Source organism: Oryza brachyantha, chromosome 10 (assembly GCF_000231095.2).
Source record: "Oryza brachyantha chromosome 10, ObraRS2, whole genome shotgun sequence".
Classification (NCBI taxonomy): domain Eukaryota; kingdom Viridiplantae; phylum Streptophyta; class Magnoliopsida; order Poales; family Poaceae; genus Oryza; species Oryza brachyantha.
The window spans coordinates 11660294-11677492 of record NC_023172.2 but is presented as its reverse complement, the minus strand read 5'-3'; the positions used below and the strand labels follow the sequence as shown (position 1 = coordinate 11677492).

Below are 17199 nucleotides of genomic sequence, written 5' to 3'. Positions count from 1 at the left end.
CCGGACGCCGGGAGGGATCCCCTCTTGATGTGGCGCGTCGCGGCCGCCGCGTAGCCTGCCGTCGGATCCGGATCGGCGGGGGTAGCGCGCGTCTCCGTGTCCTCCCCCCCCCCCCCACACCCACCATGGCGGCGCGTGGGGCCCGGTCACCGGCGGCGGCGCTGGTAGTAGTAGCGGTGGTGCTCGTGGCGGGGCTCGCTGCGGGAGGCGCCTCCGCGGCGGGGATCCGGCGGCAGAAGAACGTGCAGGTGGCGCTCCGGGCCAAGTGGGCCGGCACGCCGCTGCTGCTCGAAGCTAGGTAGGCGGCGCCTTGTCTCTCTGCTCGATTCGCTGGTGTTTCTGTGCCTCTGGTTTGGTTTGGTTTGGTCGAGAGATGCCAATTTGACTTTGGGCTAGTGCCTCTCAATTGAGTTTGGTATTGTGAGGGTTTTAGCATCGAGAACCTGGCGTATCGGGAAACTGCGAGCGAGCCATTCGGTTGATGGCTTGATGCTTATTTATTTATTTTTTTTTTGCACGACGTGCTCGGACTCATGTTTTTTCACATAAAATTTAAAGTAGAATTAGTGTGATGTGGACGGGATTTGTACATTGAGACACCTAGATTCTGAATTTTGATTGGTCACCAGCATGGTTTTGCGGAATTGAATCCCCATAAATTATGTAGGTTTAGGAGTTTTTTGGTACCCTGTTAAACTTTTGCCTGCTCTCTATTGTTCTGCGTTTGAATTTTGTGGCTGCTTCACTGCTTGTGTGAAATCGAATCTTATTTTAAATATCGGACTAGTCTCAAATTGCTCATATTAGTGAATAACCAATAATGACACTATACTTTGTGGGGGATGATCGTTTTTGCAATTCCAGTAATTTCTGTACAGTTGCAAGTGCAACGGAACCGCCATATTTACAAAATATATCTAATTAATGAATACATGTTCATTGTAACGAGTAATGTTGGTGGATGCAAGTAAATACTGATTCCTATAAGCTATATGCTTTTCGTGTAACCATAACCATTATGCTTGTATGTGAACATTTTGCAGCAGTGGTATTATTTGCTTAATGTTACTTGTTATTTTCCAAGAGGTACTTGATATATCTTATGCTCTCTCTTTTGTTAGTGAACTTCTTTCAAAAGAATGGAAGGATCTGTTTTGGGATTTTATTGACCATTGGAAGGAACTCGATAAGGCGTCCGAATGCTTGACAGCCAAATGTTGTGTCCAGAAGATTGTTGAGCATGCCCGTTCACTTCTGAGTGAGCCACTGGCTTCAATTTTTGAGTTCTCGCTTACCCTTCGGTCAGCATCGCCAAGGTTAGTGCTCTACAAGCAGCTTGCAGAGGAGTCATTATCCTCTGTTCCCGTTAAGGACAACACTTTGGAGCAAATCTCTGGTCATAGTACTGGGGAAAATTTTCATGAGGCTGTGAAAGGATCTTGCTGCTGGGTGGACACAGGGAGTGTTCTATTATTCAACTCAGCCGATCTACGCAAATGGCTTGATGGCTTGGGCAGACTGTAAGTATCTTCTACTCTTTTTTTGTTTGATCTTTTTGTTTAGGGCTGTACATGGGAAACTGAGATTATTTGCTGAACAGAGCTATGGACTCCACTCAACAACCTGAACTCTTTGACTTTGATCATATGTATCCTCAATCAAATATTACTGCTCCAATTGCTATATTTTATGGGGCTTTTGGGACAGAATGCTTCAAAGAGCTGCATGCTCACCTGGCAGAAGCATCAAAGAAGGTAATACTTTTGACCGTTCTCAAATGTATTTCAAATCGTATGAGATCCTGAGGAAACGACGAGCTGTAGAAACAAAGATAAGGGCCATAACGTTAACATGTAGTACAAGGGCATTGCATATTAAAAATTTCTTTTCTCATTTTCTCATTATTCTTGAACCCATTCTTTTATTACTTCAACAAGTATCAGAACCACCTATATGTTTTGTGTGAAACAGAGAGTTACTATCAACCTCTACTCTTTTATTCTCTGGCTATTGCTTCTTGCTTCGGTTCTATATATTTTCTCCATCACACATATTTTCCTTTGCTGCAGCTCTCTAACACACATTATACGCTATTTCTAGGGACAAGTAAGATATGCTCTGCGCCAGGTCCTGCCATCTGGATGTCAGGCTACATCTAGCTTCTGTGGTTCTGTTGGTGCTGTAGATGCAGTCGCTTTGAGTGGTTATGGTGTCGAACTTGCCCTCAAGAACATGGAATACAAGGCCATGGATGACACTGCTATAAAGAAGGGTAATTCTCCCAGGCATTTTATCTGCAACAGAGTGTGCACTACTTGCCCTTATTTTGTATTAAGATAAGAAAGTAAACCTATTATGAAATTCTCTAGTAAATCCGCACCAGATCCCTTTATCTGAAATACATCAACAAACTAGCCAATAAGGAATTGTATTTCCTTTCTGTTTGGTTGGGTGGAATATGCTCTGTTGACATCATAAAGACCAGAAGTTTATTGCGTATTTTATTTGAAATACTGAATGAACAGTATTTCCCCCTCCCAGGTGTTGCTCTGGAAGATCCTAAGACTGAAGACCTCAGTCAAGAAGTCAGAGGATTTATATTTTCCAAGATTTTGGTCTGTTTCTTTGAGCCAATAAATCTAACTATGTGACCTTTCATGTGATGCACAAATATATAGTATTGACAATATTTTTTTTCTTCATGGTGCACCCAGGAACGCAAGCCAGCATTAAATGCGGAGATTATGTCCTTCAGGGATTATCTGTTGTCATCAACAGTATCTGACACACTTGAAGTTTGGGAACTTAAAGGTAGTTTTGTAATAAGCCGATGAGCATTCCTGAAACTTCCTCATGATTCTGTTTTTATTCCAACATTTTATTATCCAATGGTATAAGACTACCTTTTTAATTTGGGATATTCTCCATAACGCAGATTTGGGTCATCAAACAGCACAGAGAATCCTCCATGCATCGGATCCTTTACAGTCAATGCAGGAAATTAATCAAAATTTCCCCAGTATAGTTTCGTCACTGTCACGGATGAAGGTGGATGTCTTTTCTGAGCTCCCTTTGGTTGTCTAGTTGTGTTTGTAAGCAATAACCTGTATATATTTTGTTGGGGAGATGAAAATTTTGTTTGGAATACATTCATATGTACTATTTCTACATGAAGAATATTAATGACAATTTCATGTTCGTACAGCTTGACAATTCAATCAAGGATGAAATAATTGCAAATCAGCGAATGGTTCCACCTGGCAAGTCATTGATGGCTTTGAATGGTGCTTTGATTAATATTGAGGATCTTGATCTTTACCTGTATGTTCCATTGTATTTCCAATATAACAATTTTTCTGATTATTCTAATGTTTTTCTCACTTTTATTTGCCAAGTAATTAGCAGATTGCTTCTTTTCTGATGCACACCAAAAGTGATTAATTTTATTTCGTCTACACTTGGCTTTGATGTAAATCACTGTATTCTATAACACTTTGCAATTAACTCATCTACACCACCTGTTGGTAGAAAACATACTACAAAGCAAATGACAATTGTAAAATTACGATGAAAGAATATTCTGCAATTCAACAGCTGACTAGAGAAGTTGTTGAGAAGAATAATAACAAAATATGGCTTTTATATGGAGTTTATCATTGGATGCACAAGAAGATAAAAGTCCGATCAGTTTTATTGTTGCGCATGTTGCAAATATCCAGTGCATCACATTGTCTGAGTGTTATCCTCGATCTGTTTGCTCATGTAGGAGCAGGATATTTGCTAACTCTGGCAGTGGGGTCATACAAATTGTTATTGTCGGAACATAATAATTTGGCATTTATCACGTTCACTTTTAGTTCATCACATTTCCTGAACTCTAAGTTTGCATATTTAACTAATAGAGTACATTTTTCTTGGAATCTGTCTCTGCTTTGCTAACTTTAGTAATTCTTCTATGTTAAAGTTGTTACCAGATTTCTGACTAATATCATATTTAACTAATAGAGCATATTTGATTATGATTTATCTAACAGGTTAATGGATATGGTCCATGAGGAATTATCTCTTGCTGATCAGTTTGTAAAACTAAAGGTGAATTTTGATAAATGTGTTATTAAACATGTTTTCTGGGTTGTCCTTGGCTCCTTCCAAAAGAATTACTTTTGGTGATTGTTATTCTTAACATCTCAGTTATGAGGAATGCACGAATACCTGTCAACCATTTTAGGATAATTGGAACTTGTTGGGAAAAAAACTAGTTTGACAAATTCAAAGACGAAGTATGAAATGCTGTATAATTGCAGAATACACTACATGGATGATTTTTCTTGGCTATAGTCTAATAACATATTCATTTTCAATTGCTTCTTTTATGATCATTGTTATTTAAATTCATTAATCTCTTATATTGTTGGATATTTATGGTGTGAATTGCCATGTTAGTTGTGAGAATAATGACCATGATGTCTAGTAGTTAGTAATGAAATCCTGCTCCAAACATATTTGCGTAAAAATATTATTTTTCTCTTCTTCAATTTGATTATAGGAGATATATTTTTATTTCTTTCTTATGGGTAACTTGTTTCATTACTAATGTCAAACGCCTACCAGATTCCTGAAAGTGCTGTCCACAAGATCCTGTCATCAGCTCCACCAACAGAGTCTAACTCGTTCCGTGTTGATTTCCGATCCTCCCATGTTCATTATCTTAATAACCTAGAGGAAGATACGATGTATAAAAGGTGGAGGAGCAACATCAATGAGGTTTTGTTCTTTTCTCTTTTTTTATTAACACTATTGAAACAAGATTGACATTAGAATGTTGCATTTCTGTCTCAAGTCAAATGAGGGAGTACAACCTTCTATTTGCATCACTTTAGGAACACTAGAGAACTAAGAATACATCATTATAATCATTATGAAAAAGATATCATGTTTATCAACACTGGTATGATATCCTATCTTGGTATGATGAGGGCTTACTATTAATTCTCAAACTTAGGTTTGCATGGGGTGATATATGTCCACAACATATCTTAATGTATTTTAGTTTGTACTACTACAAAAGTTCTCATCGATCATACATGTGAATTGTGAAGATTAGTGGTTTTGCACATGCTATTCAACTTTGTTTTTTTGCGTTTCTTTTATGCATTTCCTGGTTAAATTGTATGGCGCAAATATGCCATGAAATATTAATTAATTACTATTACTAATTATTGTTTTTTTCCTTTGCAGCTACTGATGCCAGTCTTCCCTGGTCAAATGCGCTACATCCGGAAAAATCTATTCCATGCTGTTTATGTGCTTGATCCTGCTTCAGCATGTGGTGCAGAGGCTAGTCTCTTTCTTACCTTCCAACTTTATGTTTTTGTCATCATTCACTTTTTAAGCTGGAATATTTTTCTAACTGAGTGTGGTGTTGTCATTTCTCTTTAAATCTTTGCAGACCATTGACATGGTTCTATCTCTATACCAAGATAGTGTCCCTATAAGGTTTGGCATCATAATGTATTCTTCAAGGCTTATTAGTGTTATTGAAGAAAATGATGGCAATCTTCCAGTAAATGATGGGTCTAAGATCGAGGAGGATATTTCTATTTTGGTAATCTTTTTTTTAATTTACTTTGATTTCTTGATATCTTTGTTTGATTTGTAGAGCATGGGACTTTTATTGCACTATAACTATAATTGCTTGAGTTATTTACCTTTTATTTTCATTAAATACTACTAATGCTCTAAGGAATCAATGATACATTTACATTATACAATATTAAAGGGGTGTCATAAAATGTACATTTTATGTTGGTCAGATGCCTATGTGTCCATTTTCTTTTTTCCTGTTGATAAATAAACATTTACGTACCACGTCCTTGCAACCTCCATGTTCTGGTAGTTCCACTTTTTGTGACTTACCATTATATACATATGTATGCACATGGCCCATGTTTTCTATTGACAGGATGATTCATGGCATAATAAGATCATAATTATAGGGGTGCCGAGTAAGAATACATTGTAATTAGTATGTCCACATAATTATTCTGAACTGGAAGGTATACACAGTAGCAGAAGATTACAGTTAGTATGTCCTACGGGCCATTTTAAACTAGAAGGTAAGAACATGGGCCACTGGATGAACATAAGAGAGGAAATCTATGGATATGCTTCATAGTACAATATCATGCCGCAAATTTCCTAGTGGTCTTAACTAGTGATGGATTATAACCTTAAATGCCTCATGAAAGGAATTGGCGCATCATGTTTCCCCTTTATGCAGATAATAAGGTTATTCTTGTACATCAAGGAAACATACTCAGCACAGTTGTCGTACCAGTTCCTAAGCAATGTGAGTGAACATAACATATTTGATGTCCTATTTTGTTATAAATGGAATATATCCTTTTGTCATGCTAGACCAATTTCATGCCTAAAAGAATTTTAGCTTGACATATTCTCTTCTTTTTAGCATACATTGCTTGTGTTAAGTGTTCATCATCCTCTCTGCCTTCCATGAGTGACGACAATTGTGTCAAGTTTTGTGCTAAGTTATAGTGTAAAAAATTGTTGCAAACTGTTCATCATAATTGCCAGAGCTAAAAAAAATGTGGAAGAGGTGCCTGCTTGACTTTTAAGTTTGCTGAACAATCCGTTCACCAGTTTTACATCTGAAGTAAAATTTGAGATTAGTTTTATATATTCTTTCATGATTAGTTTTTTTCTTCAGAAAACTGATAATGGCTGATGGAGTTACATGTCTGACATGACTCCTAGAAACTAAAATGTAGTGGCTTGTCTATTGTTATGTTGCATATTGATCCTTGAATAATATAGTCCAGGTGGGCATGTTACAATTTCCATCTAAAATATCACTAGTGAAATCATGATCATGTTCTTTACATTACATTCGCTGTTTAATTGTCTTGCCAACTTCTTCACACTATAGATGTTCTTCATTTCCTATAATTCTAAGCCCATGATATTTTGTTCTACAGATACATAAATCGAGGAACAGTGGTGATGAATACAACGAAGAGCCTGTGGAAGCTCATCATGTTGAAGGGGCATTTGTTGATTCCCTATTGTAAAGCTCATTCACTGAATTCTATTTTTTTTGAGATAATGTTCAAATGTATTTAACATGTTTTCCTTGTTCTACTTATATTTTGTAATGTACAGGTCAAGTGCTAAATCTCACCCTCAAGATGTGCTGTTAAAGTTGCAAAAAGAGAACATTTACAAACAAGAGGCTGAAGAAAGCTCTCGTTTTGTTCACAAACTAGGGTTGTACAAACTCCAGTGTAGCCTATTGATGAATGGACTTGTGCAGGAATCAAGTGAGGTAATTAATTATTCAACTTATTCTGGTAGCAGCTGATCTATAATGTTCAATTTAAGAACAATTACTTGTCTATTCTGCATTATTAGTGCTCCTATTTTGTTCCACAGCAATGGAATAGAGCCTGTGATGCTGTTACTAATATGAATCGATTTTATGCATGATATAATTTTTTATAGGATGCAACCATGAATGCTATGAATGATGAGCTTCCTAGGATACAAGAACAAGTCTATTATGGGCATATCCAATCCCATACAGATGTTTTAGAGAAATTTTTGTCAGAAAGTAGCTACAAGCGTTACAACCCATTGGTAAGTACACAGATCTCTGAAAATTAGTGTGTTGTCTTTCAATCTATTTAACCATATAAATTTTCTTCTCAGATAACTGGCAAGAGCACTGAGAATAAGAGATTTGTCTCGCTAGTTGCACCATATCATCAGGGAGACTCTGCACTTCATGAGATTACTTATTTACACTCTCATGGAAGTATGATCCTACTTCTTTGGATGTACCTTGTCATCTACCATCAATCGCTGCTGGTGCTGACATATTGCTATCAAATCTGTCTGCAGCTACAGATGATGCCAAACCTGTCACCCATCTAGTTGCTGTTGATCTTTCTTCGAAGATTGGGATAAAGTTGCTTCATGAGGCCATAAGTTACCTGGTAGATGTAGAAATTGTCTATCATGTCTATTCAATGCCATTTATGTTGTTTTCTCACAATGGTATCTTGCCTTTTGACATGATTTAGATTGCTGGGTCGAATAGAGCTCGTGTTGGTCTACTACTTTATGTCCGCAATGATAATCCATCATCCCCTATTTTACATTTGAAGGATATCTTCGATAGGACCATTTCATCTTTCAGGTTTTCTCCTCTCTTTTTTTTGGGTAGATATACAGAATTTGTTTGATTTACTATTAACGTTGCATACATCTAGTTTATCTTTGATTTGGATGAGTCAATTTCTTGTCCTTAGCTATAAGGAAAAGGTACTGGACTTCCTGCATGGACTCTGCAAATTTTATGAAGCGCAACATGTGCGTCCCTCTTCCGGGGTTAGTGATAAAATTAGCACTATGATGGAAAAGGTGTATGGCATAGCCGCTGAAACTGGCTTGCCTGTTGATAACTATAAATCGTGGTTTACAAATTTTTCTCCTGATGCCGTCCTCAGAGGAATGGATAAGGTCTGTACCTGAGCTTCCTATCCTTTTTGTGAATCTCTCTCTTTAACTAAATTGTTAGTATGTGCCGTTTTAATTGGCTTGACAAATGCATACATTAAGAGCTTGAACTGAGCTTGCACCATGTTGATCACAATCTCACAAACTTAACCCTGTCTCAATTTCTGTAAGAGCTGAACCCAACTCCCTGCAGAAACCAGGCTGCATGCAAGGCGCAAGCATTGATCTTTTTGCTCATTCTTGGTATGCAGTCCTAAATCCTAGGTAGATCCTTGGAGAGTTGTATCTACCTGTTCCTTGCTAGTATCTGAAAAGTTCACTGCCGGTTCAGGACCAGTTTAATCTTTCAAACCAAAACTCTTCAACTTTCCTTTCATCCGCCCTCCCCCAAAGGCATTAGGCTTCCATACTGTAACTTGCCAACAAAAAGACTAACTTTCAGTGGGAACCCCCAAAAGAGGCATTTTGAATGTTGCCCTTAATTAAGAACTTCTTACTCAATAAGTTTCTGCCAGTTCCTTATCAAATTCGCTCTGAAACATATCACCGTTTATTTCTTTGTTTGTGCAGTTGTCTGACTTCTTATTCGGGAAACTGGGACTTGAATTTGGCAGCAATGCTGTGATTACCAATGGACGGGTAAGCTTTTGTGTCCCCTTCATTTATTTTTTGATACACGCATACACCAATACCTATTGGCCATTGTCATCCCTATCTGCCTCCGAGCAGTATAACATTGGTACTACTTTACTATTTTGGTATTATGTGCTCATGATAACAGTTATTTCAACAGATTAATAGGCAGCTTCTATTGTTTATGACTTTATGCTATTCCCTACCTTGCAGGTCTTTGTTGTAAATGAAGGAGACTCCTTTCTAACTGATGATTTAGGCCTGCTTGAGTCTATGGAGTACGAATTGCGAACAAAATACATTTATGAAATAATTGAGGAGATCGAATGGACAGGTGTTGACCCTGATGACCTGACAAGGTAAGTTAGGCATGCGCTAGTTCCTGTAGCTCTTTCTGTAGGGGTTTAGTTATGGTCTACCTGACTGGTGTGTGCAAATCATTAAATGCTCTGTATGTGAGGTACATATCTGTACTTACACTTTATCTGTTCAACTGTTTGGTCTTTATTTTAGAATATTAGTTCTGGAGGGAAGTTCTCTGTTTTTTTTTTCTGTTTGCCTCCCTTTCCCCCAAATTTTTAGATGACAGTACAACATGCTACTATACTGAAAAGATACTTGATCTGATAAGTACTTTTATATGGTGTGGTTATAATAAAAAAAGTAAAGTTCTTTCAATTATTGAGAAATCCTACTATATGTATTTTGTTGGCAGCAAATTCTACAGCGACGTTGCCATGTTGATTGCATCATCAATGTCTATCCGTGAAAGGCCATCCGAAAGAGCCCATTTTGAAATTTTACATGCAGAGCACAGGTAAATCTCCTTTATTTTTGCATGCATGAACTTTCAGCTGGAATATTGTTATTACTTGTCCTGTTCTATTTTTACTTGCCTTTTTGGACGTTAACATGGTATCCAATGCACACTTTGCCTATTAATTTCTTTATTATGCTTATATTTAAACCTCAAGTACCAACCACCAATCTTTTTAGTTGAACCAAAATAAAGCTTGGAGTATTATTGGATGTTAGTTTTTTAACTTTAAACAGTTTGCACTCATTTCCTTCTGTTTCAATCTGCTATGCAGTGCAATTAAACTGAACAATGTGAATTCAAGTGTTCATATTGACGCTGTCATTGACCCACTAAGTCCTGCTGGGCAAAAGCTTGCTCCACTTTTACACATTCTCTGGAGACAGATTCAGCCGAGCATGAGAATTGTTCTGAATCCTATTGTACGTGTTCACCACAACATATAATTCTGCATCTGCAATTAATTGAAAGAATTTTCCCATCGTAATTGAGTAGTGTTTGTTTACAAGTTCTAATTTCAAGATTGCATTATGAACCAATCAGTTATTGCACAAGTGCATGTTGATCTTGTAGAGGCTATCGAGTGCTTTAAATCTTTAACTGTATTGCCAATTGACTGGCTTATTTGTTGCTTTGGTTGGGTGATGCACTGTAATAATCCATAGTGCTTCTTTTATGTTATTTTTATTTTGACATAGTTGGTTTGATTTTTGTTGTTGCGCTTACTATCGATTCAGTTTCTTGAACATTTTTACTGACTTCAGTAGCTAGAGGTTTGCTGACATAATTAATTAATTCATACTATTCTCTGCAAACCTTATTTCTCACTGAATACGCTCTAATCAATAAGAAGTGAAAATTTTGAAAGTTCAATTACTCAATGGAACTGGCACTCCTCAACACTGATAAAATTATCGTAATAATCACTACACTTATTTCATAGTTTGCTTCAATTCTATGATAGTTTTTTTTTCCTCGAACACAGCTCTGTGATAGTTGTTTTCATTTCAGTTCATTCTGCATCTTGAGTTTATCGTATTCAATTGAATTGTTCATATGTGCACAATTTGTATACCTTTTTTTTAATAATCTTCAATTGTTCATATCCATGCACACGATTTGTATGGCTTGTAGATGATAACATAAGTTAGCACTATCTTTTGCTGAAGCCTATGATTGAGATAAGCTATTGTTTTTATTGTAATATTTAAAGATATATTGCTATGTCTTGGTGGGCGGATTTGCTTCTATGCTTGAACTTGCACTAGCTGCAATTCTACCTACTTTTAGAGCTAACATTAATGAACTATTTTCAGAGTTCCCTTGCGGATCTACCTTTAAAGAACTACTATAGATTTGTTCTTCCATCAATGGTAAGCCCTCATATAATTACCAACCAATATTTACTGACTGATTTTCTACAATAATACTTGGCCACTTGATTTGCAGGATGATTTTAGCAGTACCGATTATTCTGTGCATGGACCTAAAGCCTTCTTCGCAAATATGCCACTATCAAAAACACTTACAATGAACATTGATGTCCCTGAACCATGGCTTGTTGAACCTGTCATTGCCATGTATGCTACCCATTAAATATGATGTATCCAAAATGCAATTCTTAGTGTAGTATCATGACCTTGTTCTTGTTTTTCATGTATCAGCCATGATTTGGACAACATTTTATTGGAGAATCTCGGTGATGTTAGAACATTGCAGGCAGTTTTTGAACTTGAAGCGCTCCTCTTGACAGGTATAGTCATCTGGTAATAATCTCTTTGGTTCTGGTGGATTATTTTGTTAACAGAAGAAATTCTCTTCAGGCCATTGCAAGGAAAAGGATCGAGACCCTCCCCGCGGTCTTCAGTTTATCCTTGGTACCAAACGAAGACCACACTTGGTTGATACACTTGTCATGGCCAACTTGGGTTACTGGCAGATGAAAGTCTCCCCTGGTGTATGGTACCTACAATTGGCTCCTGGCCGTAGTGCAGATCTGTATGAGCTACCTCCGAAGCTCATTGCCATAGATAGCTTGAGGGGCAAACTTATGCACATTGAAGTGCAAAAGAGAAGAGGAAAAGAGCACGAGGACTTATTAAATGCTGATGATGACAACCACTTCCAAGAAAAGATGGTCTGTTTCTTATTTAGTTGTAAACATGTCCTCGAAACTCTAAACGATATTTCCTTTAAAATCATTTTTAACGCAGGATAACAAAGGCTGGAATAGCAACCTTTTGAAGTGGGCTTCTAGTTTCATTAGCGGCGACACATCATCAAAAAATAAGGACGAGAAAATCTCAGTAAGGGTTTCTTATGTCAGTTCTTTAAGTTTACTATCCTGCATGCTACTGCAAACAGTGTATGAAAAGGCAATACCAACCTTTACTTGGTGGAAGGTTCCATGTTTTTCCTTTTGAATAGTTTCTAGGCTGTCAATAATTCTATATAGAGCACCACCCCATTGTAATTTTACAGAAGAATTTCGCAAAGGCATGTCTAGTTCAGCCTCCCACAGGTTCTTGGGAACTACACACGAACTGATACGTAATGATGAAAACTATACATTAAGTTTACCTGCTAATTTGGTTTCACTGGAAGGAAGTTGCAGTTCTTTGAGAAAAATACATTGCACTTGGGATGCTGAAATGTTTTCAAATTGGAAAGTCGAGTCTAGTCGCCTCAATACCGACTAGGCTGACTAATCATGACTAATCACAACTGATCGGGTGACTTTCTGACTAAGTGTGTTTAGAATCAAGTCACCTAGTACCGACTAGGATGACTAACCATGACTAATTGTGATTAGTTGGATGACTTGAAAACATTTAGCTGAACTCTGTTAATTAGATGAAAAATATATAAATGGATGTTGAGTTGCAACCCTGTTGATTTTATGTGAAAACACGTTATATGTGTGGGCAATTCCTTCGTTGCCACTTAAAAATTTGACATCATCCCCTATTTTTACTCACGTCTCACTGACACATGGGACCTGGACCCAACTTCCAATGAGATAATGAGTAAAAAATGGGAGATTGGGAAAAAATATGAGATTTATCCAATAAGTGATTCATATGAGATTTGTGTCTGGATATTGCAATTAATACAAGTTGAGATGGTGGGTTTGAATTTTGAAAGGTTGTATCAATCTGAATGCATGTTTGATGGTGGTGAGCTTACATCTATGATCTAACAAATGTGCACCAATGCACGTGGGAAACATTCATTTTTTTGTTGTTAATAATCTCATATCTTTCTTTGCTTGATCTGTTTATATGGTATCATGAGTATATGTTTACAGATTCTAGGATAATATTGATTTCCTTAAAAGTTACTACAGATTAGTTCCACTCAAAAGTGTAGCGTATATCAAGTGGTTATGTTCTGCATTGCGTGTAAGATATCTTTTATTGTGCATTTTTATCCAGGACCTCACAGCTGCAAGGCAAGGGGATACAATCAACATTTTCTCTGTTGCTTCTGGGCATCTGTAAGTGTCCATTGTCCATTCTATTACTCTGTACTTAGCTATTTCCTGAAATATGCAATCATTCACTTTGGATCTTTGTCATTTCTGGTGTTGTATTTTGTTTGTATGACACCATAAATTTGTAAACCCAGTTTCCAGTCGCTCGCTAGCACTGTTACTTAGACTAATTAATGGCATTTTTTTATTAACTTGTAATTTAGTTTGTCTGCTGGACCGTACAGTCCGATGTTCTTGTACCCCTAGTTTACTTTTACCAGAGCAAAGCACTGGTTATTACCCTATAAAGAACATGTGATTTTGAGAAACAACTAGTTTACTTTTACCAGAGCAAAGCACCAGTTATTACCCTACAAAGAACATGTGATTTTGAGAAACAACGGGAACAGGTGATTTAGCTGCAAAATGTTTCTTTTGCAGGTATGAGCGTTTCCTCAAGATAATGATTTTGAGTGTATTAAAGAAAACACAAAGACCGGTGAAATTCTGGTTCATAAAGAACTATCTATCTCCACAGTTCAAGGTACACGAGCTGCCTTTGAGTCGAGTATTTTAATAATGAGGATATTGGATGTCTGCCTTTGAGTTGAATATTCAATGAGAATATATTAGATGTCTACCTTTGAGTAATAAGTAGATATTAGATGCCTGTTGTCTAACCAATAATCCTATGGCCAGGATGTCATACCCCACATGGCCCAGGAATATGGATTTGAGTACGAGCTTGTCACATATAAATGGCCAACGTGGTTGCACAAACAGAAAGAAAAGCAACGAATTATTTGGGCATATAAGATCTTGTTTCTGGATGTCATATTTCCGCTTTCACTGAGGAAGGTATTTTCTTATGTTATGTCCATCCTTGTAGTTCCATGACCATCCTTCTTTAATAACTAAAAGGTACTAGCTACATTTCATCCTGATGAACATTATTACTATGACACTTTCCATGTAGGTTATTTTTGTCGACGCAGATCAAATTGTGAGAGCAGACATGGGAGAACTATATGACATGAATCTGAAGGGTCGTCCCCTTGCGTATACCCCATTCTGTGATAACAACAAGGAGATGGATGGCTATCGATTTTGGAAGCAAGTAAGTTACTAATTCTTGGAAACATAAAAACATTATTTTTTCTGTCAAGTTGTTTGCTAACCCTTTTGCTTTCCCTCTGTGAAGGGTTTCTGGAAAGATCATCTGCGAGGACGACCATACCATATCAGGTGGGTGATCTTTGCATATAGTATGCTACAATTGATTATTACTGGTGTTGTGTAGTAATTGGTATGACTTGTTGTTATTCCAGTGCTCTTTATGTTGTTGATTTGGCCAAATTTCGGCAAACTGCTTCTGGAGATACTCTTCGGGTCTTCTATGAAACACTCAGCAAAGACCCTAATAGTCTCTCAAATCTTGATCAGGTAATTGACTACTGCTAATACATTTATTTGATATCCTTAACACATTACAAGGATTGCAGGGCTGTAGAATTCCAAGTCAACCTGATTGGCAAACCTGCATGCATAGCTGCCTTATCGGGCCTACCCAGATTGTACAGCCTCAATGGATGAAATGGATTTTGTCAGTACTGCACATTTAGTGGGTGCAGATCTGGATTCGCAATACTGATAAGAATTGGATTTCTCCTAATGAAACAAGATATGGGGAAAAATGCTGACTATTTTAGAACTAAAATTTGCAATTTTTGTTTCAAATTTCAATAGAAGGCCGGAGTAGATACCTACAAGTATAACTGCATATGGACAGATAATTAAGTTCATCGCATGAAATATGGAAGTAACATTGCATTCTCCAAAGTAATCAGCCAGATAACATGGTACATGTTAGGCTATCGAATAAATGTTGCTCCCTCTGTCCTAAAATAAACTAACTTTAGGATTCAAATTTTGCTCCAAAATAAATTAACTTCTACTTTCTTTCTAACATTGGTTCGCAAATCATAAAATTTTATTCCTCTAACAGTCCTCACCTGCCCACCAACCAATACTACTTTTGCATTGGTGAGGGGTATTTCAGTCTTTTATCCTCAACTAATATCACATTGGATAGGAATCCCCTTTTTGTGGGACGGATGGAGTAGACTTCAAAGGAATACTGTTACTTTGCTAGCTGACTTAAAAAAAATTGACAGCATGGCAGCAAAACCATGTGCAGTTGTAAGAGGCATGGTTCATGGCCATCTGAACTCTATTCATTGCAAGCGGCATGCTTCATGGCCATCTCGGTTATCTCCATTATCAAAAGTTAACATCATATAGTTCAATGTTTTTTAGTGGGAATCGCCAACCAGTTAACCAGGTAGGACAACGGGTTTATGTTTCTAGCAGGAAAAAAAAACTAGTTTTCAGAAACATGCTGCGGTCTGCTGAGATAATGAAGAAACTAATACACAAATGAAGGTTATAGATTTGAACATGTGTAAATGCTTACTTGTAACCTTTATATTCAGGATCTCCCAAATTATGCTCAACATACTGTGCCCATATTCTCTCTCCCTCAAGAATGGCTATGGTGTGAATCTTGGTGTGGAAATGCCACAAAGGCAAGAGCAAAAACCATTGATCTTTGCAACAATCCAATGACAAAGGAGCCAAAGCTTCAGGTAAAATTATTTTGCAGTAATAGTCATATTTGTTTCCTGTTTCTTCTGTCTAGAACTAATTAAAGACTATAAATCCACTTGCCAGGGTGCCAAAAGAATTGTTCCGGAGTGGGTCGGTCTTGACAGTGAAGCAAGGCAGTTCACGGCACGGATCTTGGGAGATAATCCGGAGTCACCAGAACCTACTTCCTCGCCATCTGATACACCAAAGCCAGATGATAAAGGCGCAAAACAGGATGTGAAAGATGAGCTATGATACACCAACTGCTTTCCGGGCTTGATAATATTTGAGAGGCAACCATATATATTGTTCTTCACACTGACTGTAGTCGTGTGGTCTCCCAGCAATTCAAATCATATTGCTGGTTCAGGGGGGCCAATGAAGTGCAGATACCATAATATATGAATTAATCGATGATCAATAATCAATGGTGGTGTCATTTTGCATGATGTAGGGCTAACTGCCGAAAATAGGTTCATGAAGAGGGTCTACTTGGTAGTTTTCAAAGAACTTGTATACCTGAAACACTGCAATTCTCAAACAATTCGTGTATTAAGATGACTATGTAAAATTTATTGGCAACTGCCAGTTCAAAGCTACAAGCAATCTGGCAACTGTTGCCCGAGAATTTTGTAAAAGTTGGCACCCAACAACGCTTGAGAATATTAGATACTTGGTGCCTGCTATTCCAAAACCTTTTATGGTTTGTGTGTACTTTCACGCGTATTGCAATTTCAGTAGACGCAAAACCAACCAAATTAAGGGCGCTGTGGAGTTGGATTAATCTATGATAATTGATCACTTCCTGTGTACTATTAAATTATAGTCATACAAATGAGATAATCTTTCATCCTTTAACTTTTGGCAGCAGAAGAACGCAGCCGAAGTACCTGAAGGTACAGCTCCGCTTTTGTTTCTATCTGATAAGTAAAATTTTGAAAACAGTTGTAATTTCTAACGGTTATTTGTCAAGGGCCCGTTCTAATCAGAGTTTTGGGCTGAACTACTTATCTCGTCTTTTCACTTTTAATTATGCTTATAAGCCAGATTTAAATTTTAAACCTTAAAGTATGTTAGTAATAAATTAAATCATAAT

General features: G+C 37.3%; 1 protein-coding gene across 1 annotated transcript; it reads left to right on the top strand.

Moving 5' to 3' along the window:
• Positions 1–109: 109 nt before the first annotated feature.
• LOC102714409 (UDP-glucose:glycoprotein glucosyltransferase) lies at positions 110–16789 on the top strand. The gene is made up of 37 exons (XM_006662370.3): positions 110–298; positions 1122–1520; positions 1601–1754; positions 2101–2272; positions 2542–2615; positions 2715–2811; positions 2936–3048; positions 3206–3321; positions 4035–4092; positions 4612–4764; positions 5239–5337; positions 5450–5605; positions 6281–6349; positions 6996–7084; positions 7180–7342; positions 7519–7653; positions 7726–7831; positions 7918–8012; positions 8100–8215; positions 8328–8538; positions 9106–9174; positions 9382–9527; positions 9884–9985; positions 10260–10407; positions 11302–11358; positions 11435–11565; positions 11650–11738; positions 11809–12122; positions 12199–12291; positions 13420–13481; positions 13899–14001; positions 14157–14315; positions 14434–14574; positions 14659–14702; positions 14786–14900; positions 15950–16102; positions 16188–16789. The coding sequence occupies exons 1-37, from the start codon at positions 126–128 to the stop codon at positions 16356–16358; spliced, it is 4845 nt and encodes a 1614-aa protein (XP_006662433.3). The 5' UTR covers positions 110–125; the 3' UTR covers positions 16359–16789.
• The last annotated feature ends 410 nt before the right edge of the window (positions 16790–17199 follow it).